Source organism: Abrus precatorius, unplaced genomic scaffold (genome assembly GCF_003935025.1).
Source record: "Abrus precatorius isolate BTA unplaced genomic scaffold, Abrus_2018 Scaffold8, whole genome shotgun sequence".
Lineage (NCBI taxonomy): Eukaryota > Viridiplantae > Streptophyta > Magnoliopsida > Fabales > Fabaceae > Abrus > Abrus precatorius.
In genome coordinates, this window is record NW_020874428.1 from 25,130,421 (window position 1) to 25,152,996 (window position 22,576).

The 22,576-nt window shown below is 33.6% G+C and overlaps 5 protein-coding genes across 7 annotated transcripts; 3 read left to right on the forward strand and 2 right to left on the reverse strand.

The window, feature by feature from the left end:
• Positions 1 to 1,468: 1,468 nt before the first annotated feature.
• Positions 1,469 to 4,187, reverse strand: LOC113846884 (very-long-chain enoyl-CoA reductase). 3 transcript variants are annotated; one of them, XM_027475606.1, is made up of 5 exons: positions 4,112 to 4,187; positions 3,601 to 3,703; positions 3,367 to 3,406; positions 2,136 to 2,881; positions 1,469 to 1,831 (listed from the first exon to the last, which is right to left on the reverse strand). In XM_027475606.1, exons 2-5 carry the CDS (start codon positions 3,667 to 3,669, stop codon positions 1,763 to 1,765), a joined length of 924 nt encoding a protein of 307 aa, XP_027331407.1. In that variant the 5' UTR covers positions 3,670 to 3,703; positions 4,112 to 4,187; the 3' UTR covers positions 1,469 to 1,762. The 3 variants fall into 3 exon arrangements, with proteins under 3 accessions (XP_027331407.1, XP_027331408.1, XP_027331405.1); XM_027475607.1 differs by having other exon boundaries at positions 4,021 to 4,187; XM_027475604.1 differs by lacking the exon at positions 4,112 to 4,187 and adding an exon at positions 4,021 to 4,107 and having other exon boundaries at positions 3,601 to 3,766.
• Positions 4,188 to 10,233: 6,046 nt separating this feature from the next.
• LOC113874526 (UDP-glycosyltransferase 92A1-like) lies at positions 10,234 to 11,685 on the forward strand. Its single transcript, XM_027512748.1, has one exon. It carries the CDS (start codon positions 10,234 to 10,236, stop codon positions 11,683 to 11,685), a length of 1,452 nt encoding a protein of 483 aa, XP_027368549.1.
• Positions 11,686 to 12,438: 753 nt separating this feature from the next.
• Positions 12,439 to 14,112, forward strand: LOC113847202 (UDP-glycosyltransferase 92A1-like). The gene has a single exon (XM_027476155.1). The coding sequence runs from the start codon at positions 12,535 to 12,537 to the stop codon at positions 14,008 to 14,010; it is 1,476 nt and encodes a 491-aa protein (XP_027331956.1). The 5' UTR covers positions 12,439 to 12,534; the 3' UTR covers positions 14,011 to 14,112.
• A 1,892-nt stretch (positions 14,113 to 16,004) lies between these two features.
• LOC113848466 (hyccin) lies at positions 16,005 to 17,255 on the reverse strand. Its single transcript, XM_027477989.1, has one exon. It carries the CDS (start codon positions 17,173 to 17,175, stop codon positions 16,156 to 16,158), a length of 1,020 nt encoding a protein of 339 aa, XP_027333790.1. The 5' UTR covers positions 17,176 to 17,255; the 3' UTR covers positions 16,005 to 16,155.
• Positions 17,256 to 19,446: 2,191 nt separating this feature from the next.
• On the forward strand, positions 19,447 to 21,965 carry LOC113846530 (F-box/WD-40 repeat-containing protein At5g21040). The gene has a single exon (XM_027474918.1). It carries the CDS (start codon positions 19,938 to 19,940, stop codon positions 21,645 to 21,647), a length of 1,710 nt encoding a protein of 569 aa, XP_027330719.1. The 5' UTR covers positions 19,447 to 19,937; the 3' UTR covers positions 21,648 to 21,965.
• The last annotated feature ends 611 nt before the right edge of the window (positions 21,966 to 22,576 follow it).

Here is a 22,576-nt window from a genome sequence, read left to right on the forward strand (position 1 = left end):
TTAATAAACAAATTAGCATGACAAGAGATTTTATGTGATTATAAAAATTGAGTTACGAAACAGGTTATCTTTGTTCTTTTACGTTCAAGATTATTATTTTCAGCTTGTATGTTCCCTTTTTTTCTCGTGGAAAATCATGTATTATTTAGTAACTTGTTTAAAAAGAAATTTGAAAATATAATTGCAATAAAAAAAATTACGTTTCATATCTTTTATTGAAAAAACACCATTTTAAAGAGGAAACTTAAAACAAACGAATTCTCTATAGCTTTTTCACCAATTTTGGAATTAACTTTTTTAAGTTAAATAATTAAGACATCTGACTGGTTTCCGATCAAATTAGTCGGTCCAATCTTCACGGATAACAATGATATGGACTCGTCAGCAGTGATATGTTTTTAAAATGTTGTGTAGTCATCACAAAATGGAGTGGAGGCAACTAATATTTGTTTTATTGATTCCACGGTTTCTATTTGTTTGCAGTGAAGACCCCTCCCAGTTATTATATCTGGTTCATTAGACTTTAGGCAACATGGATTGTCTTTTCGAGTTCTAAGTTGTCCGAAAACCAAAGAACTCAATTTTTATCATAACTGGGTTGTCAACGGTGGGAGATATATATGCAATAAATAAAAAAGTTAGAAATTATTTACTTTCAATTTTTAAAAATATTTATTTTTAATTACAAAGCTATGTTGTTTTATTTTTTTAAATATGTACAAGAAACACTATAAACGAAAAATAAATTATTTACAACATTAATAGGCGACGTACGATTATATGCACAAAAATTGACCTTTAAATATGGATTTAAATTTCTTTCGTGGCCATTTTATTTTCGTTTAAATGAAAATAGACTCTTATGTGAAAATACAAAAAATAATAAATTTTTTATACAAAATTAACTTAAATAATTTTTCTTTTTATTTAAACAAAGTTTGTACATTTAAAGAGATAGAATCTGAGTGTGAAAGAAAGAGAAGACTAAAAATAGATAGAAATAAGAAAGGCGGATGATATAAGAGTAGTAGTAGAGGGAGAAGGGAGTAAAGAGTTGAATATAGAAGAAAGAAAGAGAAATATGTATAAGATAGAGTGAAAGTGAAAAGAGAAAGAAAAGAGTTGAATATAAAATGGAAAAAAGAGAGAATTAGAAGAGGATGAAAAGAGTTGACTGCAAAAGAAGAAAAATGGTTGAACATAGAAATTAAAAAGAATTAAATATAAAAATTGAAGAAAGAGAGTTAAGCATGGAGAGAAGGAAAAAAAAATTGAGAGAAAAAACATAAAATTTGTTTAAACTAATATAATTCACTTAAACAAATTAAAATTCGAATCCTCAAAATATTGGAAAGAGTCATAGTCCTAAGTCACACTAAGAGGAAACAATTTTTTTGTTTTTAAAAGAGAAACTATTTTCAAAAAATAGAAACAAACATGCTGTTAATAATCATTGCAAAGTGTGTGGGAGCCAGAAATTTAAACTCTCATTTTCTAACATAATTGATAAAATATTGGAGAATAAAGAAAGTAGCCAACAATAAGAGGAAGAATTTGACGAATTGCCCAATACTACAATCGAGAAATGACCACAAATATTCTGGAAAATACTGCTTCAACAATTTAGGAACCAACTTCACAGTCAAAAACATTAAAAGACAAATTCATATCTAATCAAAATAGATCACTAAAATGCCATTATGCTACAATTCTAAATCTCAGAATCCTGTGAGCCTGGTGACCTCATCAGTGGCTTTGGCCTCTACAGGAGTGGGGGCAAAATTATCCATCGACGAGGATACCTGGGTCTCCCTTCCTTTCCATCAAATAACTGCAGATACATAAAAAACAGATGAGATGCATCATCATTCATTAATAAAAGATGCAAAAGAGGGAAAAGACTAACATTATTGGTTCATACAAATCACGTGTTTAATGTAACATGTAGCAGAAGAAATAACATCATGAACACAAATTTCAAAATCCTCAAAATATAAAAACAGACAGGTTAGCCAAAAGAACAATCAAACTTATTTCTAGTTTTACAAACTAGGTGTATATATACTTCACATGAAATTTTTCAGTAAACTATACTATACTAGTGAACTTAAAAAATAAAAGGTAAGGAGACAAACCTTCTTTAAACGCCTGTGCTTTGCAAGAGCCCAATTGGTCATGATAAAAGTAGCCACCACAAGGAAAATATAACCGGCAATAGTTTGCGTTGCAATGTTGAAGCCCAACCACTGATAGATCTCAGTTGTATAATTTGCACAAGTAACAATGTTGAAGAGAAAGCCACGAGGGATTTGATATCCACCTTCTCCATCAGGTCGGCGGAGATTCTTCAGTATAATATGGCAATAGAAATTTGAAACTTGACAGATTATCCCGAACCCAAATCCGATCTTCATTTGGAGATCGCTTACAGGGGTATATAGAGGGTGGTTCACATAATAAGCAATGTAAGAGCCAAAGGTCCAGTAATAAGCACAGTTGCGAAACACATTGGAAAGGGGTGAGGTTGCATGGCTGAAGCGATGCACAAAAAATGTTTCCAGAATTCGTTTGGCATAATGGAAACACCAATAGTACAAGGCATATGTCTGCACCGGGTGAATGACACGTTCACCTTTGTAACCAAGATATTGGTACACAGGGAAATAATAGAAGACAGGATAGAGAAGCAATGGTCCCAAATACTCAAAGAAAAAAAGGGTACGATAAGAAACTTGTGGGCCTAAGTCCTTGAATACCACCGTTAAGGTGTCTGAAGTTGTGTAATCTTTCAGACTCTTTTTGTAATTAAGAACAACAGGCCTTTCCTTTGATCCTGGTTGGACAGGAAGTGTCAAGCGCTGCCTTGATGGGGACTTCTTGGCTGTTGAAGTGAAACAAACAAATCATGTTAATGATGATCTGAGAAATCCAGTGCTGACTAGGGATAGATACACCAACAGACTTGCATTTTTTTCCAAGAGAGGTACAAAGATGGAATAACCAAGCATACAATAGTAGTAGGGTTAGAATGCAATGGATGGAACTAGTTTTGGAGCCAACAATTCCTTAAAAATTGGGTTCACAAGCCAGGAACTAATTTTCCATTCCAATATATCAAGTTCAACAACCAAGACTAGTTGCAGATGTAACAATCTAATAAATGATACTAAGACTTCACGCTGCTTCAATCATTTAAAAGAAGAAAGATCCAGCAAGAATGATAAATGTCAATCACCCTATGAGGCTGTTAACAATTCTCATCACACTGTAAGTTAAAAATCCATCACAAAAACAACTAAAACCACATGCACTAACATCTAAGCACCATCAAGATATAAGCCTGAGTAAAGGAACACGTTATCTTACTTCGCCTATGAATTGCCTTCTGCAGATCTGCTACAGTAGCCTATAGCAAATAAACAATGGGTCAATGGGATAAATCATAAAGCTTTACATTTGAAAACAGCGTGGGGAAACTTTTGAGTAATTAAACAAATTAAATCCAACTCCCCAAAATTATTCTAAGAAATCAAAACCAACAACGACATTAACAAAATGTGAAAAGAAAAAGGGTTAGAAATTAAGAAAAAGAAGACATACAGAATCGCCGAACTCGATGCCACCTTTAACAATTTCTCTTCCACTCCTCGAAACCACAATGACCTTCATCTTCAAAACCGAAACAATCCCACTTCACCAAGCACTGTCAGCAACACACTTTGCCAATCAAACAAGAATTATATGCAAGATCCAATATAAGAAGCCACTGAAACTCCAAAACCAGATAAACCAAAGATTCACAATTTCACATCAGCACCCAAAAACACCATGCATGGAGTGTGATTTTTCACAAGAAGCTATCAAATTTACAACCATGTCATTAAAACAGAAAACTGAAAACCCCACATTTTCTTTAAAAACTACGAATAAACAATCAAATCTTTGAAGCAGCAAATGTCAAGTTCAAGCTTTTTCAATGAAGCAACAGTGGGGGAATAAGGGGTTCCAAAAGATACAAACTTTGAATAGGGGAATTGGGTTTCGATGATTACTAAGAACGTGAGTCACCAAAAGAAGGCGAGAAGATGCATGAAGGAAGAAGAGGAAGTACCTGAATAGGAGGAAGAGAGAGAGAGAGTGTTTGCTAGTTACTTAATCACACATATAAATGAAAAATGGGGGGTTACAAAATTTCGATTTCAATTTCATATTATTTTTATAGAGAGAAAGGATGAATAATGTGAGGTGTGGTAAGTAGAAAGGTGCATCGATGCATACGCATATGTATTAATGCGATGTAGTTGCTTGTTGGGGTAGGACATCTAACAAATTGCCCTCATCATCTATATAACCCACCTTTCTCACATATTTTGATAAATCAATTTTTATAAATAATAATGAATTTCAGTGTTATATTTTTAGTTTTTACAGCAAAAATAAAACTAGAGAATGACACAAAATAAAAATCTAAGTATATATATTTATTTTTGTTGTAAATATTAAAAGTATCCTCTATCTTATAGTCGAAAACTATTGTCTTTCAAGATTGAGAGATTATTGAAGTAAGTTTTTTGTATACATAATAAGAAATTGAACATTATCATATTTAAGGGGTGTATCTATTTATTAACTATGCTGGATTTTGTGATATTACTTAGGGTCCTGGATTTTGTTCGTTAAAACTTAAATATATGTTTAATTTGAAAGAAAACTATTATTAAAAAGCTAAACCAAAAAGCGATGTATTAGCATGGCATAGGGATTATGGGGGTGAGGGTGTTCCATGTGAGAGTGTGAAACAGTAGTCGGATGAGGAAATGGCAATGCATTTACTAACTAACTACTACCCACTTTCTGCTTACCTGTGAATAAAGAGTTAGACTTCATTATATGACCACTCTGCTTAATTATTCTTTGTTTTGCTCACCTACTTGCCTAAGTAACCCTTCACTTTTTTCTTTTTCTTTTTTTGTGTCAACGGAAAAGGATAAAGAAAGAGCACTATCGTTTTATCTACCGTGATAATGCTTCGTATTGTGACACATGGCAAAGTAATAACAGGCTCCACGAAATCCTTTTTTCTTCCCTTCTTCCTTCATCTTCTTCCAATAGGTCCAAAAATTAGTATTTTCATGTATTATTGTGAGAAATAAAAAAGTAGAAACAATTTTATGAAATATTTAAGTGTTGATTTTTGATAAATAAAATAATATTTTGTATATTAATTTTTTAGGTAGTAATAGTGAATTAAGAGTCTATTTTTATGGCTATAGAAGTTAGTGAAAAATGTAACATATTCATTATGTTTAATGTTAGTAAATTACATATAGGTTCTTGCTATCAAATAAATTGATTCAATTAAACTTACCAAGAATATAGGTGTAAATGAAGTTTGAATTCAATTTTTTGTGGTCTAGAAACATTATTGGATTAATACAGGCATGTTTTTTTTTACCACATTTTGTGATTTTTCATTTATTCAAATTTTTGGCCAATGTTGCTCTAACTCTCCAAGGCATCTATTGCTATAATTTGAAAACTTCACATGTAACTTTATTGATTTTGACCCCACCATGAAATAACTTTGATATGTTTTTATTGTAAAATGTTTAATAGTCATTTTAACATTTTCTTTAGACTTAAACACTTGACCAACATATAATGTATCTCTCTCCCTCTAAGTTTAATCAACATGAATATCTAAATTTTTCATTTCTTGATCAACATATTCTCAATTAATATAAATATAGTGTAGCCTTAAATTTCAAAAAGGACTTTCAACCATGCATGCATTACAACCACACCATAGAGTTATTTTATCTTCTTTGTCAACAAAAATAGAATAAAATTTTATGTATATAATACCTCCTTCCTGTGAATTGTTAGTTATATTTAACAACAAATTAAAATCATCTTTTATATTTAACAACAATGTCATTCTCATATTCACTTTCCACATCATCATTAAATTTATTGTTAAGCAAATATATATTGAATGAAATTAAACATAAATTACCATAAAAGTAACCATGAATATATCTATTCTAAATAGAATTTGATCATTGTCACTAATATTTTCACATGGAAATGATAAATTTAAATTTACATATTGTCAATGAATAAAAGACTGTATTTATAATTATTATTTAACTGATGAAATAATGTCTTGTAACATGTGTCAAATCAGTTACAATATTTTCCCTCTAACATGTGATAGTGGTCATGTATTTTGATTGCTAATATTATTATCATCCTTTTATGGATGACACTCTTTTGGTAATGACATATGTAACATCTTAAATTAATTTACAAGTAATAATTTTGCAAAACAGGAGTAATTAAATTTTCATTTAAATAAAAGATTCCATCACAAAGTTTCATAAAAAAGTTTAAAACAATAAATGATTATAAATTTATATCAAAGACTGTTACATGATTAATTTAGTTATATCGTAAATTCAAAATACAATCTAAGTCTTATAACAGTTCATTCTTTCTTCACTGAGTCCGGTGCTAATTGTCTTGATAACTTGAAAAATAAATGTAATAATGAGTACTCTATACTATCTAACACACACAAACATAGAGACTCACCTCAATCCTACTTATTTACTAACATAATTTAAATAATGCATCCACAATACAATCATCATTCATCATCTATTCCAATTCAAAACACAATCGATGCATTCAGTGTACCAACATTTCACACACATACGTTTACCGCACCTAGCCACGCTCACTGTGGCACTGTGATCACAGTTTCACACCATAAATGGTCGTCGGTTACTCTCACCTCACGGATACCGCGTAGGTAGTTCGCTCAGCAAATATAGTGGTCAGAGGTCTAGGAGGAGAGTGTGTAGTCTGTGGTGCACTCACGCTCACTGTTAGTGTTGCCACCACTCTCTCTTTCCCACGGTATTTCTATCGTCCTCATCTTTCACACCTCCAGTATATCGTTGAACCATTCACAACATCATTACAATAACATTCAACATGCTCCATTCACACACACATTTCTCATTCATAGCATACGATACAATATCCATAGTCATTAACACTACACAGTACATAGGCCCACATTCATTCGCACACATAGCACAAGTGCCCACATTCATTCACAGTATACAGCCCACTGACCCACATTCATCTACCACACACGACACACATGTCCATTCCATACACACAACATTTCAACATGCCATCTATACTCATTTTCAACTATTTACATAATTCAAAGACATGCAAACACATCTATTCGCCCATATTAGGCTCAATCATTTCACTCATCACATTCAATATCAATTGCTCAACATGCTTATACACATTTCCTACTCTCTATCTCAGCCACATGAAATAATTAGTAAATTAAACACAACGAGATAGGATAGAGTCTCCCCTTACCTCGAATTGAAAATCCACACACGAATTTAGCTCTAGAAAGTGTTTCTCACGCAAACTTAGTCCTAAATACATGGAGGAATCTTATAATGATCAAGGAAAACCAAGAGAATAGAGAATGAGAGAGAGACATCAAAACCCTAACCATTAAAACTTACCTCCAAGCGTTTTCAACACAAATCTAACCTTTAATCTTACTCCCAAGCGGCTTGGAGGCAATTTAATCGGTGAAATAGGGTTTGAAAGTGAGAGAATTGAAGAAATCTCAAAAGAAAAGTGAGAAATAACCATTTCCCAAATCCTAACTCCTTTAAATCCTCTTCTGCTCTCATTGCAGCGAGGGGACCTTACTGCAGCGACACCCTCTCTCGCTACAGAAAAAATATTAGAGAAAACTGCACCCTAGTTTCTGTAGAATCTTATTACAGCAAGACTGCACCCAGAAATGCACCCTAAACTGTTGTTTTGTTACTGTAGCGAGACACTCTTGCTACAGTAAGAACACACTGCAGTAGAACACTTAGCCAAATTTCAGTCTAATTCCAGCATACACATATATTCTCATCATTTATATATATATATATATAATAATTAATAATAACATATGAAAGTCTACGTAAATACTTATATTAATAATTAAACTATATTACAAAATTTGGGTGTTACAAAATATATCTCAATCTCCCTTGTTCAAACTGTTACTTGCTTGCAAGAGCAATGTAGTCTTATCGCTTCATCATGTGTCAAGATTTAATGTAATATCAAATTGGAAGAGACGATATCATATTAAAGTAATAATATAAATTAATTATAGTTCATGCATATGCAATATTAACATTTACATAACAAAAAAAAAGTACTATATAGAGAGTTTGTTTTTAAACTATCCTAATTTTTAAGAATTAGTTTTAAAATTTTATTTGATTAAATAAAAAAAAATCTAATTTGTATCATTATATTATATTATGTTTAACAAAAAGAAGCCATGTACCATTGAATAAGCCTTATAATGCCATTTTCTAATTCGAGTTGAAACTTTGTTTCAATATTTTATTTAATATAAAGTCAACGTACTAATATTAAAATTTAATACATATTTTCAAAATAAAATTCTAAATTTAAAAATAATATTAGTAATATGCATAATACTGTATTTACACCTACATTTTTATCTCATCAATACCGTACCAAGTTGAAAGCGAAAATTGGGTAATACTGTTGGCCCAATTTGGAGTGGGTCTATTTCTGGCCCAAGTCAACCTAATTATACCCCACATGACAAGCTACGTGAGTTTGTTAGCCCAGTTACCAAAAGTTTTTTGTCCTCTCACTTTCTTACTCGTCGATCTTAATGAATATGTCAACGGTTTGATGTTTGAGCCCACACGATAAATAAATACCACATAAATACAAGGATTAAGATAGAGCAGTGGGTGGTCCCACACCATTTACTCATATTTTATTAATTGTATTTTTTTAAAATTATAAAATTAATATGCATAACATAATATAATTTTTTGGATCAGGATACTATTTTTTCTCTTATATAAGATTTCTACCACTAATCCTCAAGAGTCATTAGTGGTAAAGTCCTCCAAAATAGTAATTTCCAAAATTTGAGTTCTTGAGATTATAAGTAAAATTTCTTTTGACATTACAATTCATAAAGCAGAACCATATTTTCACTCGGCATGCGTTTATCAATACTTTACCGCTAGCAACAAACTCTAAAGCAGATTCCACCATGGACCCAAATTATGTATAGATAAGTTTAGTTGGTACATGGAAAAAGCCAACATATATAGAACATAGACATTGTAAACACCAATTCCACCGTTCTCTGATGCATAGAAACTTAATGGTGAATACAAGCCAATAATGGTTATTGGTCCACATTTTTTCCCTTTACCACCAGCTGAACCAAACCTAATGCAGGACAGGTAGAGAACTTGGTATATATACCTCTTGAAGTATGCATTGAGTAGCTCTATTTGAAAGATCATAATTCTCTCGGATCACTAGATGAGTTTGGGCATTACTATGGTCCATGTGTTTGCCTTATATATATCGTATCATATTTTATTTGCTAGAGGTTCAACCACTCTAATCCCAAATGCCTGAACAAGATGAATTTGGCCATTTGAATGATGCAATTTATGAGACAGATAGTGATTAATGTTGCAAAAAGGTTTGCTTTTGATGACAAATGGTCAGGAAGAATTGGTGGGTTAGTTTGTGTTTTTTTCTTTGTTGCATGTTGTTTCTGACTGAATTCAGATAAGATGGTATTAAAATAATAAGTTAAATATTTACTTCACTAAAAATTCAATCTTTATATTGAAAGTATTTTAATATATTAATATCCACGCTTATCTTAACCGTTCCTGAAAGTATTTTAATATGTTATGGTACCATCTAACTTCAGTTGTTTAATGATTTAAGATAGTATCCTGCACATGTAATCTTCTTCACAATCCCCTAAACCCTTTTCTATATAAGAAAGCTCCGAAGTCACTAATTAACACAAAGTTTGCTTTAGCAACAAAAAATAATAATCCTTCAAAAAGTCGTTGAATCTAATGTAAATAATGAGAGAGTGGAGAGAAAACCACACAAAGATCTAAATATAATATCAGAAAAAGAGGGCGGCAATGAAGGCAGCATGTGCTTACAATTACATAGGTTCAAGGAAAGTAGGACAAATCCCTGGTGTTTGCCGAACACACCCTTCAGCTTTTAACTCATGTTCCCTATGTACATTTTTTAATTACCAAATCAACCTATAAGATCAGAGGAGAAGTTTCATCATTTGTGAACTCAAATATTCCAATGGCACAGAATGAAAATAAGTCTGGGCACATCATAATGGTCCCTTTCTTGGCACGGGGTCATCTTATTCCTTTCCTAGCACTAGCAAGGAAAATCCAACAAAGAACCAACGTCACCATCACCATAGCTACCACTCCTCTCAACGTTCAATACCTCCAATCTTCCATTTCCTCCACTACTAATCTCCACCTTGCTGAGCTACCCTTCAATCCTACACAACATGGTCTATCCGCCAACGTAGAAAACACAGAGAAGGCATCCCTAGTTGACAATCTCAAAATTGGTAATGCCACCTTAAGCCTTGAAGCCCCTCTTCACTCCTTGATATCCAGAATCACACAAGAAGAGGGTCACCCTCCACTTTGTATTATATCAGATTTACTCTTAGGGTGGGTTAACAACGTTTCCACGAGCTTTGGCACAAGGAACATAACCTTCACCACTTGTAGTGCTTATGGATCTTTGGCTTACATGTCAATCTTGTTCAACCTCCCACATAGAAAAACAGACTCAGACGAGTTTTGCCTTCCATGGTTCCCTCAAAACTACCGTTTCCAACGCTCTATGTTGCATAGATATCTAAGAGAAGCTGATGGCAATGATGCTTGGTCAAGGTTCTTCCTTCCTCAGTTTGAACTTTCCATGAAGTCTAATGGGTGGATTTGCAACACTGTTGAAGAGATAGAGCCTTTGGGATTGCAACTTCTGAGGAAGTTTCTTAAGCTTCCAGTTTGGACTGTGGATTCTCTTATGCTACCAACTACACTCAAGTGTTCTAATGCAAAACAACCAGGCATAGCAATTGAAGCATGCATTGAGTGGTTGAATTCAAAGGATGAAAATTCAGTTCTTTATATTTGTTTTGGTTCACAGAACTCTATCAGTGAATCACAAATGATGGCATTGGCTGAGGGATTACAAGAGAGTGGAAAATCTTTTATTTGGGTTATAAGGCCACCTTTTGGTTTTGACATGAATGGAGAGTTTAAGGAAGAGTGGTTACCCACAGGGTTTGGAGAGAGAATGAGAAACACAAAGCAAGGTTTATTGGTACGTAATTGGGCACCACAGTTGGCTATTTTGTCACACATATCAACAGGAGCATTTCTAAGCCATTGTGGATGGAACTCTGTGTTGGAGAGTCTTAGTAATGGGGTGCCCTTGATCGGGTGGCCACTAGCAGCAGAACAAGCATTCAATGTGAAGATGTTGGTGGAGGATAAAGGAGTGTGTGTAGAGCTTACAAGAACGGTGGAAAGTATCATTTGTGGAGATGATGTGAAGAAGGTTATAGAAATTGTTATGGATCATGAAGGGAAGGGAAAGGAGATGAAGGAGAAAGCAAATGAAATTGCACAACATATCAGAATGGCGCACTCAGAGAAGGGTAAAATAAAGGGGTCTTCAGTGAAATCAATAGATGATTTTGCAAGAACCATTTTATCATCCTAGTTAGAGCTATTGCAAGGTGCGATCTAATGTTACATTTCTTTTCTTATATATAAAAAATGCTACTCGTAGGAAGAGGAATAAAATAAAATTGTTGCGTTTTCTCTGATGTTACTTATTTTTTAACTGTGTGTTCTCTGAGGTGGTTGGTTTTTAGAAGTAGAACAATTTGCAAACCAAGCGAAGTTAGCTAAACCGTATGAAAAATTTCGTTACACGTTCAGTGCAAGTTTAGAGTGATTTTTATTTTTAATGTAATTTTACTTAAAATATATTTTGAATGAATCTACATGTTTTATGACGAGTAGGAAAACCACTTGGAGTCTAAAGGCATAAACCGGTATGGACTCAGATAACAGTGGATCCCGGATCCCCTCATGCTTTAATCCAAGCATTAAATAAAATTATAAAAATGTCTACATATACTAATAAAAAAAATATATGACAAATTAAAAAAAATATTATTATTATTATATTTTTATTATTAAATAAAATTATCACTTAAATAAAAAAAATTCTACACGATACCCTTTAAGGGATATAAAAGAATTTACCATTTCTCAAATTAATACATTTCATTTGATAGTAACTATCTTTGTTAAACTTCGAACTTGAGTTTGGAAAGAGCAAGTAGATTAGATCACCAAAGGGCAACACATTCCAAAGCATGTCCCACAGCACCGAAAAGCTTGTTAGATATAATGTACAACGCGTACGTGGACTAATGTCATTCACACATTTCAGCCAAACCTTTTGCATTATGTTATCATACTATTCTGTTCTACCCTAAGCTTTATTTTATTTATGTGAAACCAAGAGAAATTTTGTGCTGAGGAGTCTCCCTGTGCTCCAATGGCAGAATCAACAAAGAAAAATGGACACATAGTGATGGTACCATTCATGGCACATGGCCACGTCATTCCATTCCTAGCACTAGCAAGGCTAATCCAACAGAGAACCAACTTCACCATCACCATAGCCAACACACCCCTCAACATTCAATACCTTAGATCTTCCACTTCCAACACCAACGACAATCATATCCACCTTGCTGAGTTACCCTTCAATTCTACCCAACATGGCTTACCCCCCAACATAGAGAACACAGAAAAGCTCCCTCTTTCTCACATAAGCAAACTTTTCCATTCTTCACTCAGTCTCCAAGCACCGCTTCACTCTCTTATATCTCAAATCACAAAACAAGAGGGTCAACCCCCACTTTGCACTATCTCTGACTTGTTCCTTGGTTGGGTTAACAACGTTGCCAAGAGTTGTGGTACTAGGAACATAACCTTCACTACTTGTGGTGCTTATGGAACCTTGGCTTATATCTCTATATGGGCCAATCTTCCACATAGAAAAACTGACTCTGATGAGTTCTATGTTCCCGGGTTCCCTCAAAACTACAGATTCCACATCACACAGTTGCATAGATATCTAAGACTTGCTGATGGTAATGATGAGTGGTCCAAATTCTTTCCTCCGCAGATCGCGTATTCTATGGAATCTGATGGGTGGATTTGCAACACGGTTGAGGAGATTGAGCCTTTGGGATTGCAGCTTTTGAGGAAGTATACTGAACTTCCTGTTTGGAGTGTGGGTCCTCTCTTGCCACCGGTTGAACTACAGGGTTCTAAACATCGTGTAGGGAAGGAACTTGGCATAGCAACTCAAGCATGCATTGAGTGGTTGGATTTGAAGGATGAAAGTTCTGTGCTTTATGTTTGTTTTGGGTCGCAGAATACTATAAGTGAATTGCAAATGATGGCTTTGGCTGAAGGGTTGGAAGAGAGTGGAAAATCTTTTATTTGGGTTATAAGGCCACCTTTTGGTTTTGACATGAATGGAGAGTTTAGGGAAGAATGGTTGCCTAGAGGGTTTGAAGAGAGAATGAGGGATAGCAAAAGGGGTTTGTTGGTGCACAAATGGGGACCACAGTTGGAGATTTTGTCACATAGGTCAACAGGAGTGTTTCTAAGTCATTGTGGATGGAACTCTGTGTTGGAAAGTCTTGGTAATGGGGTGCCCTTGATTGGGTGGCCACTGGCTGCAGAACAAGCATACAATGTGAAGATGTTGATGGAGGAACTGGGGGTTGGTGTGGAGCTTACACGGACTGTGGAAAGTGTCATTTGTGGGGAGGATGTGAAGAAGGTGATAGAAGTGGCTATGGATCATGAAGGGAAGGGTAAGGAGATGAAGGAGAAGGTAAAGGAGATTGCGGTTCACATGAGAGAGGCAACAACAGAGAAGGGTGAAATGAAGGGGTCTTCGGTGAGAGCAATGGATGATTTTGTTAGAACTATTTTGTCATCTAAGGATCCATGATTTTTTACATTTTGAGTTTGAATAATAATCAAGTTGCTTATGTAATAGATTTCCAATTAGATTGAAACATGTTTGATAATTATTGATAACTCAAAGATTAAGTATTAGAACAGAATAATTCACAGTGAACTGTTGGTTCTTATCTCTTACAATGATCAACAGTTCAAAATGATTTTATAGCATATTCTTAATAAACAACTTTTTATGAATGGACGTGTAAGATATGTTTGAGAAGTAAGAGGCGTCAATGACACTTGTGGCACTTCCATGTTTAGGTAACAAAAACAACTTACAGTGAAAGAAAGTTGCTAGCGATTATAGGCTATTGATCGTACCAAAACTTCAGATTCGTCAGAAAGCTGAAACAGTCTAAAGATACTAAACAACTAAAGTCAAAATCAAGTTTTGTCTTACGGTGATATATGTTTTCAGCCTCAACAGCATCATTTGATTATAGAAAACTACATTTTCAACTGCATCATGTTTGACACTTCCACTAATAGTCAACATGAATGTTTTCATCTTTAACAATGTTCCCAATAATCAATCTCATTAACCTATACCCAGAATCGAAAAACAATAGACTAGTTCTGTTCCCTTTTCATACGTAGTCAATTTAATTAAAATTGAAATTCTCTTCCTTAGTAGCCTAATCGATAGCAAGTGCTCCTTATCGGAAAACCTTGTCTTATAAATAAGAATAAATTTATACACCCTCATTTTATAGCCACTTAGTAAGAAGAGAGAAGTGCTGTTGGAATCAAAGCAAAGTTAATCTCTACATATACTAGAATAATAAACCAACAAAGCATACAGACAGGGCATATTTGAGAAAAAAGACAAGTCTATAAGGAACAAAATTGAGAGTTATTCCAGCAACCTTATTAGCTGGTTACTGTTGTTGGCCATAGACTACAACCTTTGATCCAAGGAAACAATTGAGAGATTGAACTTAACCTCAGACTCTATCACAAAATCCTACTATGATCTTGCAACTATTAATATCTTTTATGTTCTTCCACTTTTTTCTTCTCATATCTTTTATATATATATATATATACATGGGTGTGGCTTAACTATATTTTTAGTCTCTCAAAAATTCATAATTTTTTTATTTAATCCCTTATTTTTGTGTATGTGTGTTAATTTTTTTATTTAATTCCTGTTTTTTTTTTTTCTAATTCTGTTTGAACAGGTCATTCATAGTTTTTTTTATTGAGTAGTTCCCTTCTATTTTTCATACGGTTCATTTAAATATTATAAAAAATGTAAATGAGTCCTTATAAATATCATGAGTTTTGCATTTGGTCTCTATTTATTAATATGATGAATGTCTTATTTGATTCTCCTAAAACAGGAACTAAATTAAAAATGTGTGAAATATAAAAAGATAAATGAGAAAATTAGCAACAAAAAAAAGGCATGTCATACCCAAAAAAATTAAGGGAGTTTTGTTTGATTTTTAAAAAAATGACTAAATAAAAAAATCACAAATTTTTTAAGAAAACAGAAACTTAATTAATTAACCCAATATTTTAAAAAATTTCTCAGTCATAATTTTATTTTAAAGCTACGTTTTATACAATACTTACCGATTGAGGTCAATTAAGTGTGAGTTATGTATATTGCACTGATACTTCAAAATTGACAACGAACATGCATATAGTATGCACTACTACAACTACCCCAATATCATCGCGTTACCTTTAAATTTATTAATAAAAAAACTATCATATATCAATATAAATATTAATAATATTAAACCATAAAAGTAATTAAAAAATATAAATAATTTATAAGAAAGTATATTTTACTTAATAACTTTTAGTCATATTAATATCTTAATTTTTTAAAAATGACTATATTTATATTCATAACAATGACTATCTGTTTATATCACTCCATTACACCGTCTATCTAGTTACCTATTTCTCTTTTTTCTGTTTCGATCGTTTTCTAAACTGTAATTAAAATACAACTCTTTTAGTATATATATCCTATTACATGGTATCTGATAAAGTTTGAAGACATCTCCAAGGAAAGTCAAAAGATGCAACGAACGAGGATATGAATTCCTCACATTGTAATTTAAAACAAAAAGGAAACGAAAATAAAGAATGAAAAAGAAAAATTGAGAAATGTAGGCTAAATAGAAATAACATCAGAAAAGGGTAGCTCAGTGGGATCATCATCGTCATTTGTTAAGGCACGTTTGGAAAGCCTTAATAAACTCCTCATTGGCAAAATGGCTTTAGGATCAACATCATGCATTACCCGCGCAAACAAACACCTACATGCATCGCTCGCAACATCAAACACACCCTCTTCTTTCTTATTCGGACCCAACAAACAGTGTCCTAAAATCATCATCACTGGCTGCAACAATTCCCAACCCAAAGGAACCCTCCCTTCTCTCTTCACCTCGCTGTTTTGCTCTTCAACCACCCTTTCTTTTTCTTCTTCTTCTTCTTCTTCGAAGTGCATGTACATGTCACCATCTTGACCAGCCCACATCTTGCAAAACTCGCAAAAATCGATCTTTGAGGAAATGGGCATGTGGGAAATCTTGCTGTAGAAAAGTTCTAATGCCACACCCACGATGCGTCCTCTTCGGGTGGAACGAACCGTGCCGTGGGGTTCTAACGCCGGAGACACCACCGCCATGTTCAGCTCCGTCGCGCTGTTTTTAATCGGTGCTTTTGATTCGTGGTATACGCTTGGGTGTGTCAGGTCTGGGATCGTCACCGACACCGCTTGTCCCGCACGTGAGGTTGTTTCGTGCGAGTAGAGGGCTAAGAGCACCGCTTCGAACCCCGCTTGGGGTTTCCGGTCGCCGACACGTGAGAGGTACACGCCGGCGATAACCGGGAGGAAGCGGAGCACGACGAGCTGGAGCTGCGGGATGCCCGTTTGGAAGGTGTCGTAGAGCCAGCGGCAGAGGTTGTTGTCGCCGGCGCCGGAGTTAGGGTGCCGGAGGAGGGTGGAGATTTGGGAGTAGGTGTCGGGGTGGTTGAGGACAGAGAGAGGGTTGCTGGCGGCGGCGGAGGAGAGAGAGGGGACGATGGCGGAGAGAGCTTCGATTGCAGTTTGGATTTTTTGTGGAGAGTCTGCGGCGGCGGATGTGGTGGCCGGCGCGGCGGCGGATGTGGATTCTTCGTCGGACATTTTGAGGTGTGTTTGAGAATTGAGATTGAGAGTCTCTCTTATCTCTCTCTAAGATGAGTTTTTGTCTCTGAAATTCATGGCGTAACGAATGGAGCAAAAATAGGATCTTAATTATGCTATTCAAATTTCTTCCATTTATCACAATTCAGATCAAACTGGGAAAATTATTATTAATTACTTTTCCATTTTCGTATCGAATATTCACTGATGTGAAATATTAAGTCAAAGATACGAAAATTTTAAAAATTATTATTATTATTGTTCATTGTTAGAGTAGAGTGTTCTATGCACGACTTACTTAGATAATATAAAATATTATTGATATATGATAAATGAAATGTAATCAACTTTAAAACTTATTTAACATTATTTTTGTGTATCAGAACTTAAATAAAAGGAAATAGTAATAACAATAAAGTTTTAATTAAAATAATTTTATAATAATTTACCATTTAGTGATTTTTACTATTGCTATTTTCAAAATTGTAATTTTAAATAATTTTTAATTTATTATTAAAATTATATTCTAAACAAAATTTGTGTCTTTATTACTCGTGTAATAAAAGTAATATATAACCCCATAATTTACTTTAAAAATATGAGTGGATGTTTTAGCCCTGATAAAAATATTAGAAATTCGCAAACAATCAAAAAGCGAGAACATTAAAAAGCAATACTAATAAAATAAATATTTTAAGTAAGAATATTTTTTTTTGGATAATTTTACATTTAAGATAGTTAATTTTTTAGTCTTCATTTGTCAACTAAAAGATACTCTTATAAAAATGATAAATAAAATAAATTCAACAAAAACTACAATAATATAAATTTATAACTTTTGAGTCTAAGAATTCAATAAATAACATGTTTGAATCTGTTATAGTATACTCTACAGGCATTTTTCAGTGCGTTCATTGTAGGAAAATGAATGAGAATAATTATGTTTTGAAAATAACTAAAATTAAAAAATATTTAATTAATACTCAAATTTTCTACTCCAAATATAAATACCATTTTTAATTAAATTTGCTCAACTTCCAACTTTAATTAATGTTATATTCTTTTAATGCTTTTGTTGATTTTTCTTTTTTTATTTGTAAATTTTGCTTAACTTAACTCGAATTAGTTTAGTATCTATTATAATTTTAAATGTTACTGTGGTCTTAGGGGAAAAATAATTGTCCTTACCTATCTTTATTCTTTAAAAAATCAAAATAAAAATGTGTTGTGAAAAAGAAAACGATAACATGAATACTATTTATATTTTAGTTGTTTAATTTTAACTTCTAATAAATAGTATAATTACTTAAGTTATGGAACATTATAATAGTTTCTATTTGAAGCATGAATATAAGTTTATTTTTCTTTCTTATTTTAACTAATTGAACTATTGAAAAATGGGAACGGTAAAATTTGCAAATTAAAATTTTTATTTTGGTAGAAAACTTGTCAATCAAATTGGGAGATGGAGACACAAATTTGTTTTATTGCATATATATAGATATATAAAAACTGAAAAATAAAGAAAGTGGTTTGAATTTACAGTAATAAATTAAGTGAAAAGTGAAGTAAAAGAAAACTAAGAAAGGTCAAATAAATCTATATAAAAAAAAAGGTTAAATTAACAAATTAACTTACAATTTTTAGCGAAAACATTGATGGTAAAATTCAAAGATTAAGATGGATTAAAAATAAATAAATAAAAGATTAAGACAAATACATTTAATAATATAAAATACAATAATTTTAATTATTTTTTATTTATTAATTTTTTAGTAAAATACCTTCAATTTAATTTTCTAAAATCACTTATATCATTTTATATTAATCATTTGAATATTTTAATCATCAAATTATATTTTGAAAATTTAAATCACCGTTATATTAATTTTTTTAGAAAAATCATTTTTTAATAATTTAATCTGTCTAAAATTTAATTACTCATAATTTTTAAAATCATGAATATTTTTTATTAAATGCAATCTTGTCTGAAAAAAGATAAGTGTATTGTATGCGACAAAAAGTTAATAGATTAATTTAATAATAAAATTTTAAAGAATTAATGTCACAAGTATTTTAAAAATGAATGATAAATTTTTTGAAGAATTAATATAATAACACTATCAAAATGTTAAGTTCGTATTTACTTTAATTTATTTCTAAAAAAATATTTACTTATTTTTTAAAAAAAATTTCCCTACATACACAAAATTGAAAGTTTTCTTTAATTATTATTATTTAATAATTTAATAATCTGTCTCGAGTAATCCTGGAAAGCTACCCCGAAGGTGGTTGGCAAATTCGTCCCCAAACCTGTGGTGTGTAAATTTCAATCTCAATCTGAATCTCATTCTTTTGTTTCCGTAACCTAACTCCACAAACCCTTATTCCTTTCTCTTCCCTCGCTTCCAGGTATTTCATCTCTTTCCCTCCTTTTCAATTTCCCCCTCAATAATCTTTTTGCCTCATCTAGAATTATGTATATTTTTTAAATAAATCACATCAAACTTCAATCATTCTTATTTCCCCCCCCCCCCCCCCCCCTTTTTTTGGGGCAAGTGTAGGATTTCGATTGTTTGCTAACCTTAGGGTTAATTCGATATATAATCGGGTGTCAATTTTTGTGGGTTCCTCATATTAGGGTTTCAGTGTTCCCCCAATTTGTTATTTTCATTGGCTTCGGTTTGGGAATTTTGAATTTGTCACGTTGCAGGGGTTTGAACAGTCAACCCTTTTGATTCATAGAGTAGGATCCATTTTTTATGGCATTTGAGTGCCCGCAGACTACTAAGGTTTCTCAAAAATTGGTACAATTTGTAGCAAATCCAGGTATAGGTATAGTTGAACCAAATCAGCTTAGTCCCAAATTTGTTACTGAAGGAATAGTTACATCTAATCTTGTTCTGAATACCAAACGTGAATCTGGGAAAGGTGAGAATTTAAAGGGGGCATCCAAGATTAATTCCAGGAAAGGAATCAAAGCCTCGGCCAGTACTTTGAACCAATCGTCGATTCCTGGTGATGTGGTTTTTGATTGTCGTCGGTGCATCACCGACCTTCCTCCGGCATTGATATCTGAGATTCTTAATTGCCTTGACCCGAAAGATCTCGGCGTTGTTTCGTGTGTCTCCACAATTTTCCAGAGACTTGCATCCGAGCACCATGCTTGGAAGGAGTTCTATTATGAAAGGTGGGGACTGCCAACAGCTCTCGTGGCTGCGGATTCAGAGGATTCAGGGGTCTCAGATGATAAGTCATGGAAGGAACGTTTTGTGGAAAGGGAGTTTAGGAGCAAGACTTTTATGGGACGTTATAGTATTGATGTGCTGTATGGCCATACTGAAGCAGTTCGGACTGTTTTCTTATTGGCTTCTGCGAAGCTCATATTTACCTCTGGGTATGACACCATTGTGAGGATGTGGGACATGCAGGATGGCTTGTCAATTGCATCATCACGACCCCTTGGCTGCACCATTCGTGCCGTTGCAGCAGATATAAGACTGCTGGTTGCTGGCGGTACTGATGGATTCATTCATTGTTGGAGGGCTGTTGAAGGACTGCCCCATCTGTTTGAGCTTAGAAGCTCCCAAAACCAGAATAGACTTTGGGGACATGAAGGTCCAATCACTTCACTTGCTTTAGATTTGACAAGGATTTATAGTGGTTCATGGGACACAACTGTTCGAGTGTGGGACCGTCATTCAATGAAGTGCACTGCAGTGCTTAGACACAGTGACTGGGTCTGGGGACTTGTCCCGCATGATACTACAGTTGCCAGTGCATCAGGTTCAGATGTGTATGTTTGGGACACTAATAATGGAACTTTGAAGACCATTGTTCAAAATGCTCATGTTGGCAATACTTATGCTTTGGCACGGAGCCATATGGGGGACTTCCTTTTTACTGGAGGTGAAGACGGTGCAATACACATGTATGAGATTGTAAATGATGGCTCTGAGACTAAAGCTTGGCACGTGGCTGCTTGGGTTCCTCACTCAGGTCCTGTATATTCACTTGCCTTTGAGTTTCCATGGCTTGTTTCAGCATCAAGTGATGGCAAGCTGGCTCTAATTGATGTGAGGAAGCTGCTGAGGACAAGCAAGCGAGGTCTGGGGAAGAGAGTTTCAAAGTTAAAGCATTTGAGTGTAGACACCGTGGAGCCTCCACAGAGGATGTTGCACGGATTTAAGAGCAATCTTTTCTCTGTAGATATAGGAGCTGATAGAATTGTCTGTGGAGGTGAAGAGGGTGTTGTCAGGATTTGGAATTTCACGGAAGCCTTGGAAATTGAGCGTAGAGTCCGTGCATTAAGAGGAATGCGATTAGAGAACAGGATGAGGCGGCGGAAGCTCCAAACAGAGCTGAGCAATAAAAATGGTCGGAGTGATCAATGTTCAGTTGCAGCCAAGAAGAATTCTGCAACTTGTATTTGGCCCAATAAACGTGGGATGAGTGGAAAACTGAAGGCATAGTCACCGAGGTCATCAAATATTTGCTTCTATGCACCAATTGCCAATCTTTATAGTTTTTTTTTTTTCTTCACAAAATTGATGTATACGATATTTTAGTTTCAAGCAGTTAAATTGGCCAACTTAAGTTTCTCTCCGTATTATGATATATTTAGTGTCATTGAGTGGTGATCAGATCAGACTACTTCCATCTGCATATCAATGGTACAATTCCTAAATGATAGTACTACTTTCAGAGAATTGTTTTTACACAAGGTATTTCCACTAGAAATCTATTGGTGCATTTGATAAAACGTATCGACTTAAAATGGACGGAAGATATTGCATATGAAGCTACGGTGGTCATTTTATGTTCTTGGATGATGAATTTGCCCTTTCATTGCTCTCCGAATCAATTACGAAGGACGAAAACATGCAATTATGTCACAAGTTTTTGGTATTGCAGATAGAGCTGCCTATGATAGCCCATCGTATATATATTTTTTCACTAAAATGTAACTGCGATATGCGCACTAGTTATGAGTGTGTTTATCCATTCTTCATGGAAGAATTGCTCTAACTTCAGTTTACGAAAGAGGGACTAAAAACTGATTTTTATTAATAACTGAAATCTGTAAAATTTATTAGCCGCAGTTAGATCGGATTCGTGAAGAAATTTGATAAATAGACAATAAGGTTATGGTAGAATTTAGATAAACTTATTAAGTATTGATATAAGTCAAAAATTTAAGTAATAAAATACATTATTTTTTTTATGAATTTAAGTTAACTTCTATTTATTTATTTTTATATTAATTTTTTTCTCTTAAATAAGTTCACCCAAATTAGATTATATGAATCTTGTCGCCGGAAGCTTCTTAATTTGAATTTTGGGTAAAATTACATAATGTTCAAGACCGAACTTTTTCGTTGGGTGAGTATTATGTTTCTTG

Excerpts from the sequence above, each read along its gene's own strand:
- LOC113846530 (XM_027474918.1), top strand. The coding sequence starts at position 19,938 with ATGGCATTTGAGTGCCCGCAGACTACTAAGGTTTCTCAAAAATTGGTA.
- LOC113848466 (XM_027477989.1), bottom strand. The coding sequence starts at position 17,175 with ATGTCCGACGAAGAATCCACATCCGCCGCCGCGCCGGCCACCACATCC.
- LOC113874526 (XM_027512748.1), top strand. The coding sequence starts at position 10,234 with ATGGCACAGAATGAAAATAAGTCTGGGCACATCATAATGGTCCCTTTC.
- LOC113847202 (XM_027476155.1), top strand. The coding sequence starts at position 12,535 with ATGGCAGAATCAACAAAGAAAAATGGACACATAGTGATGGTACCATTC.
- LOC113846884 (XM_027475606.1), bottom strand. The coding sequence starts at position 3,669 with ATGAAGGTCATTGTGGTTTCGAGGAGTGGAAGAGAAATTGTTAAAGGT. Across the intron at positions 3,407-3,600 it reads GCATCGAGTTCGGCGATTCT|GCTACTGTAGCAGATCTGCA; the intron begins GTATGTCTTCTT and ends TATTTGCTATAG. Across the intron at positions 1,832-2,135 it reads AGCACAGGCGTTTAAAGAAG|TTATTTGATGGAAAGGAAGG; the intron begins GTTTGTCTCCTT and ends ATGTATCTGCAG.